At 39.8% G+C, this 6,641-nt stretch overlaps 1 protein-coding gene across 1 annotated transcript in view; it reads left to right on the top strand.

Annotated features, from left to right (window-relative positions):
• Positions 1 to 6,310, top strand: part of SQLE (squalene epoxidase) — a 17,141-nt gene extending 10,831 nt beyond the window's left edge. Inside the window, exons 6-11 of the mRNA XM_010576924.1 lie at positions 758 to 929; positions 1,215 to 1,310; positions 1,891 to 2,033; positions 4,309 to 4,405; positions 4,908 to 4,995; positions 5,771 to 6,310. Of these exons, the coding sequence (XP_010575226.1) occupies positions 758 to 929; positions 1,215 to 1,310; positions 1,891 to 2,033; positions 4,309 to 4,405; positions 4,908 to 4,995; positions 5,771 to 5,963 (789 nt within the window). The 3' untranslated portion in view covers positions 5,964 to 6,310. The remainder of the gene's footprint in view (positions 1 to 757; positions 930 to 1,214; positions 1,311 to 1,890; positions 2,034 to 4,308; positions 4,406 to 4,907; positions 4,996 to 5,770) is intronic.
• The last annotated feature ends 331 nt before the right edge of the window (positions 6,311 to 6,641 follow it).

Raw genomic sequence — 6,641 nt, 5'->3', positions numbered from 1 at the left:
CCCACCCCCCTGGGGGGGGGGGGTGAGTGAGCAGCTGTGTGGTGCTTAGTTGCTGGCTGGGGTTAAACCACGACAGTGGGAATCTAGGTTGGTAGCTGAGTGGTTGGAGAACCCGGGTAGAAATCCTGGCTGAGTCTTTCCCTCTGTGGCTGCTGCATTAGCTATTGCACTAACAGCAAAAACAATTAAGGGAGGAGGAACCAAAACTACAGAATTTTCACTGGACTGGGAACACTGACTTGGAGGAACTTCAGTGCTTTTTGGGTCCCTAACCCAGTTACCACTGCCCAAGTGCCTCCTGTTTCTCAACTTTTGGAAACTTAAGACCTAGTTAGATAGGACCTTATGATTCTTCCTCAGTTGGTATCTCCACGTAGTTGTGTACAGACTAGTGTATTTCTTTCCCTCCCACTACTTTCTTTATGAAAAGAAAACAAAATTATTGTACTGAAAGCTATTACATAGATTATATAACAGGTTTTCAATGGCATGTATTAAATATTCAAATGAAATGTGTAACAACATATATTCTAGTAAATATTAAAATGTATTGCCAAAAGAATTGTAACTACACTGAAGTTCAGAACTTTCTTTTTGAAAACACTTCTCTTGTTCATTGAAAGAGAAAAATAACACAAACTTAATATGATATGGGAATTTATTTCAAAGTATTTCAGAAAATGATTTTGTATATTTGAAGTTTAATATTCTTTCATTGATCAGTCTCAATCTTTCTCCCCCTTCTTTTCTTTTTAAGGATGCACCACAGTTTAAAGCTAATTATGCTGAACTTGTTTTAGCTAAAACTAGTCCAGTGCTAATCTATCAGATTTCTTCAACTGAGACTCGGGTCCTTGTTGATATTCGAGGGGAAATGCCAAAAAATTTAAAAGAATACATGATTGAAAATGTTCATCCACAACTACCTGGTAAGTCTAGAAAGATTTCCATCATAATTGTCACAATTAAATGTGCCAAAAAAGGCACATTTCATTGAATCCATTGAACTGTGTGGGCTTTTTCCATGTGCACAGTTACTGTTTCTGTAAGCATTCACCCTTCTTTGATTCCACATCACATAGCAGTTTGTTCAGCTCACATCTAGGTTAGCAATTCAGAAGGATTATATCTATAAGAAGAGGTTAAAATGGGTTGTGTGCAAATTATTTTAGACTCTGTCTAAGTAGTGTAACTAAAATACTTCGTTATTGCAGATCATTTAAAGGAACCATTCTTAACAGCAGTTCAGAATGATCGTTTAAGGACTATGCCAGCCAGCTTCTTGCCTCCTTCAGCTGTAAACAAAAAAGGTGTGTATTATGAAATAAAAGGAGGAAAAAAAGGCATTATAAACTTCTTCTGGGACTTAGGGCTTTATTGTCATAGATGTATATTTGTTGTTCAATACAACTGTCTCATAATTCTTCTATGAAAAATAATATTTTGAAAATGTGTACCTTGGGCATAGTTTAACTAGAATGTTTATATTGACACTGGACTTCAAATCAGTGCCTGCTTTATTTTTAAGTTTAAATCACTCAGTTGCTCAAGCTTATACAAGTGTAGTCTTTTTAGGGAAAACTTGATCAACAAAGGAAAGAAATTACTTTTAGAAGTGTGTGTGTGTGTGTGTGTTTGTGTTCTTTGATGCACACACATGCATACGTATAGGGGAAAGAAATATTTTGACACCTTTTTAAGCCTCTTAATTTAAAGACATCCTTTTTTTTTTCACTTTCTTTTTTCTGTTTAAATTTCTAGTCGTCAGTCATCTTATTTTCTGGTGGGAATGAATTCTGAGTAGTTTGACTTTTAAAAAAAGAGACAGTTTGAGTTCTAAGATTATGTAATGATCATACAGTATCCCTTTATTTTTTCTCTTCTACCTAGGTGTTCTTCTTTTAGGTGATGCATATAATATAAGACACCCTCTAACTGGTGGAGGAATGAGTGTTATTTTAAATGATGTTAAAATATGGAGAAGTTTGCTCCAGGATATTCCAGACCTCTATGAAGATTCTGATGTTCTTAAGGTGCAGCTTTATTTTGGACTTATTTTAGGCAGCTTTTGCTGCAATTTAATGACACACTTTTAAGGTTATGCAACTCAGGGACATGTAAGTTATTTGTGAGTGTGGTGGGTTGACCCTGGCTGGATGCCAGGTGCCCACCAAAGCCGTTGAATCACACTCCCCCCCGCACTCCCCTCAGTTGGACAGGAGAGAGAAAATATAACAAAGGGCTTGTGGGCCGAGATAAGGACAGGAGAGATCACTCACCAATTACCGTCACAGGCAAAACAGACTCAACTTGGGAAAATTAACTCAATTTATTACCAATCAACCAGAGTAGGGTAAGGGGAAATAAAACCAAATCTCAGAACACCTTCCCTCCACCCCTCCCTTCTTCCCGGGCACAACTTCACTCCCTAATTCTCTACCTACTCCCCCCAGCGGCGCAGGGGGACGGGCAATGGGGTTTATGGTCAGTTCATCACACGTTATCTCTGCCACTTCATCCTCCTCAGGGGCAGGACTCATCACACTCTTCCCCTGCTCCAGCGTGGGGTCCCTCCCATGGGAGACAGTCCTCCATGATCTTCTCCAACATGAGTGCTTCCCGCAGGCTGCAGTTCTTCATGAACTGCTCCAGCATGGGTCCATTCCATGGGCTGCAGTCCTTCAGGAGCACACTGCTCCAGCGTGGGTCCCCCATGGGGTCAAAAGTCCTGCCAGAAAACCTGCTCCAGCGTGGGCTCCTCTCTCCATGGGGCCACAGGTCCTGACAGGACCCTGCTCCAGCGTGGGCTTCCAGCGGGGTCACAGCCTCCTTCAGGAACCCACCTGCTCCGGCATGGGGTCCTCTCCGGGCTGCAGGTGTATATCTGCTCCCCCGTGGACCTCCCTGGGCTGCAGGGGGACAGCCTGCCTCACCATGGTCTTCCCCACGGGCTGCAGGGGAATCTCTGCTCCAGTGCCTGGAGCATCTCCTCCCCCTCCTTCTGCACTGACCTGGGGGGCTGCAGGGTTGTTTCTCTTACATGTTCTCACTCCTCTCTCTGGCTGCCATTTCTGCATGCCCTGCAACTTTTTTTCCTTCTTAAATGTGTTATTTCAGAGGTGCTACCACATCACTGATTGGCTCGGCCTTGGCCGGTGGCAGGTCCGTCTTAGAGCCAGCTGGTATTGGCTCTGTTGGACATAGGGGAAGCTTCCAGCAGCTTTTCACTGAATCCACCCCTGTAATCCCCCCCGCTACCAAAACCTTACCACACAAAGCCAGTACAGTGAGGCACAGCAGTTTTCAAAGCTTTGGATAGATAAATCATGCATTAGACATTCACCAGTACATGGAACTGTGATTTGTGAGTGCTATGGCTGTGTGGCAAAAAGGCAGATTCAAAACTGTGCTTAATGACCTGTCGTGCTTTGCTTAAGGAGACTGGGGTGTTGTGTCTAGTCAGCATGCTTTGCTAGTATAACCAGATATTCCCATATTAGCAGTGTATTTGTAACATAGATTGATTTTAAATGAGGTGGGGTTGGACCATTACACTTGTGTGAGTGGTACTTAGAGAATAATGAGCATGTGTACCAAGTTTTTCAAGAAGCATCTCAATGCTCCCCTAGCCTCCTGACTGCTGCATTAATCTTACAGTAGTAAGCTAGAAGACATCCTTTCCTAGGAATCAGCACCATTGGTGTTGATGCTAGGCTTATTTTTTCAGTGAGATTTAGACCCAAAATTCTGATGAATAGATAAGATTTCTTATTTGTCTGTTTACAGCTTTTAATTGAGTTAGGCATATTGTCTTCGCTAAATTACAGCTAGAATAATTATAGACTACAAGTAAATGATTCAAAAAGTGTATCTGAAAATTGAGAAGCACTTAGAGGGACCCTGAATGTCAGGACAGTACAGGACTTACCTGATGAAATGCAGACGCTCATATCTCAGCTAGTCACCTCAGACTTTCAGTTGTTTCCTACTTAGTCTCAGTCAACAGAGAGAACTAGGTGAGTGTTATCCTCCAAGTTTCTGACCTACCTCAGCCACCTACTGTAGAATGAGATGAAGCACAACCTGGAACTGCCATTTTTTTCTATATTTAGTGTAAGAGGAGTCTAGATAACTGGTTCGACAAGTTTCCAAAATTCTGTAATGACCTAGCTTGGAACTGATCTAGCATATCACTAAATCCACTCTACATTTTTACATGAGTATGATGACTCTTACCACCTCTTTGGGAATCTTTTGAATGTTCTTCTGTATTTACTGACAGAAATAATTTTTCTTCCCCTTTTTCAGGCAAAAAGAACATTTTACTGGTCAAGAAAAAAATCTCATTCTTTTGTAGTGAATGTTCTTGCCCAGGCACTTTATGAGCTCTTTGCTGCCACAGATGGTAAATATATTTTAAAGATAACTTCTGACTAATTACATCTTGGTAAATAAATATGCCTGGGGAGGGGATGTGTATGTGTGTGAGCATATGTCCATGTGTTTGTGTGTATATATGTGTGTGTATATATATTAAGAATATGTCAGTCAAAGGATTTTAATGAGTTAGCTTATGTTCTCTGCCTAGTTGTTTAGTTGTAGTGTTAGGTAAACGGAGTTTTAGCAACATGAAGGCAAGTCTGGAGTTAGTATTAAAAAAACAAAACCAAAGAAAAACCCCACAAATAAAGAAAAAACAGAAAACGCTTGTTCTTGTGTCAGTTAATTCAAGAATATGTAAATATTCTCTAAGACTATCCTTTACTTAAAACTAGCTCAAAATCGAGCTGTATTTAACAGAACAACAGCTACCAAAGTCCTGGATTTAATATCACTGTTATGTATACTGAAAAAGTTTTTGGTATGTGTTGAATATATTTGTTGAGTCATTTTAATTCACTTTGTAGATTCCTTGCACCAGCTAAAGAAAGCCTGTTTCCATTACTTCAGGCTTGGTGGAAAATGTGTCTCGGGTCCTGTTGGATTGCTATCTGTGTAAGTTCAGTGCACTGGTAATAGTTAATGTGAGCTGGGTCGAGCATTGATGAGTCTCTGTGAGGATCTGCATTGTTCACTATCAGTCAGCTCTGCACAGGGAGAACGGTCTACATAAGCCTGTATTTTCAGGATTATACTAAAGGTTGGAGTTTTATTAGAAGCTATGTCTTTAAATGCTGACTCTTTTTTTTTCCTTTGTAAAAAATATCACTAAAAGCTGGAGAGAAGTTAATGTAGGTGCCATGGGAGTTTGAATGAGGTCGAGGGGTCCAGACTAGCATAGGAGCTGGTGGAGACATTTCATGCTTGATAAGTTGAGAATAGTGAAGGATGAGGTCTCCCATAAAAAAGCATAAGGAACCGGGAAGTTGGTAACTATCAAGGTGTTTTGAATGACCCCTCAGAAACTAGTGAATGTACAATAAATCGTACTACTTTGAACATGTGAGAATGTGTGCATTTATCCTTCTCCCTTTTTGGAATGAAAGCTAAAACTGATAGAGCCTTGTTGAGAATAATGCCCTGGGGGTTGATAAAGGCAGACAGAGTACTGGAAATGAACAGAAAGCAGCACTGTAGAAGGGAATACAGTGTGTAGCAGCTCCAAGACAAGCGAGTTAGTATTTTTTAGTTGAGATGGCAGGACCAGAGCTGCCTAAATCAGAAGGGGGTATGTAATCTTGAGTGGAGATCTCTAGTTGTAAAATGAAAATCTCCCAGTGCTTTCTGATTCCCTTTATTTACATGTTTTATCTATTTATTTTTAATACAGGTTATCTCCTAAACCAATGGTACTGATTGGCCACTTCTTTGCTGTGGCATTATACGCTGTTTATTTTTGCTTTAAGACCGAGTCCTGGATCACCACGCCTCGAGCATTTTTCAGTAGTGGAGCTATTCTTTACCGGAGTTGCTCTATAATATTTCCACTTATTTACTCTGAAATGAAGTATTTAGTCTATTAAAATCCAGGGGGAAATGACTGGAGGAAGAAAACATGAAAATCGCGATGCCTTCAAAATCTTTGGACATGTACTATTTAACATTGTGTTTTCTTCTCTTCGAAATGTGATTTCCTTGATAAGGATTTGACTTAATTTTGGTTTTGTGTTTATATACATATATATTATATGTAAATTTTCCTTTCTTTAAAATTGAAGTTCAAAAAGGAGTTAGCTGTTTACAAGGACTATAATTAAGTGTTGACATGTGGTAGATAATTGCCAGTTTTGTCAGAATTTCATTCCTTGCTTTATCTATTGCCAAGTGCTCCACTAATATTAATAAACTGAAAAGTGAAAACTGTAAACCATAGGCTGCTATTATCCTTCATGCTTTTTTCTGTTCAGTAGTTCCATGGACTGTTTCTTTATTACTGTGAAATAGTAACATTCTTGATTTGGGTTATTTCATTAGGATTTGCCTCTGTTCTTTTTCAGTTGCAGCTAAGATACTAGTCTACTGACACTTAAAAGGACACTGTAAAGGATTTCAGAACTTGAAGTGCCACCAGGTCTTTAACTTCAGTCACTGTTGCAAGTGCCATGTTGCTCTTCTGAAATCATTCTTTGCATCAGAATTCATTTAAACAAGTAATAATCAAACGATAGTTATGTTGGCTACTGCATTGCACTCAGGTACTG

The sequence above is a fragment of the Haliaeetus leucocephalus genome, unplaced genomic scaffold (genome assembly GCF_000737465.1).
Source record: "Haliaeetus leucocephalus isolate CR32 unplaced genomic scaffold, Haliaeetus_leucocephalus-4.0 Scaffold555, whole genome shotgun sequence".
Lineage (NCBI taxonomy): Eukaryota > Metazoa > Chordata > Aves > Accipitriformes > Accipitridae > Haliaeetus > Haliaeetus leucocephalus.
The sequence above is the reverse complement of the archived record's forward strand: the minus strand, read 5'-3'. Positions and strand labels throughout refer to the sequence as shown.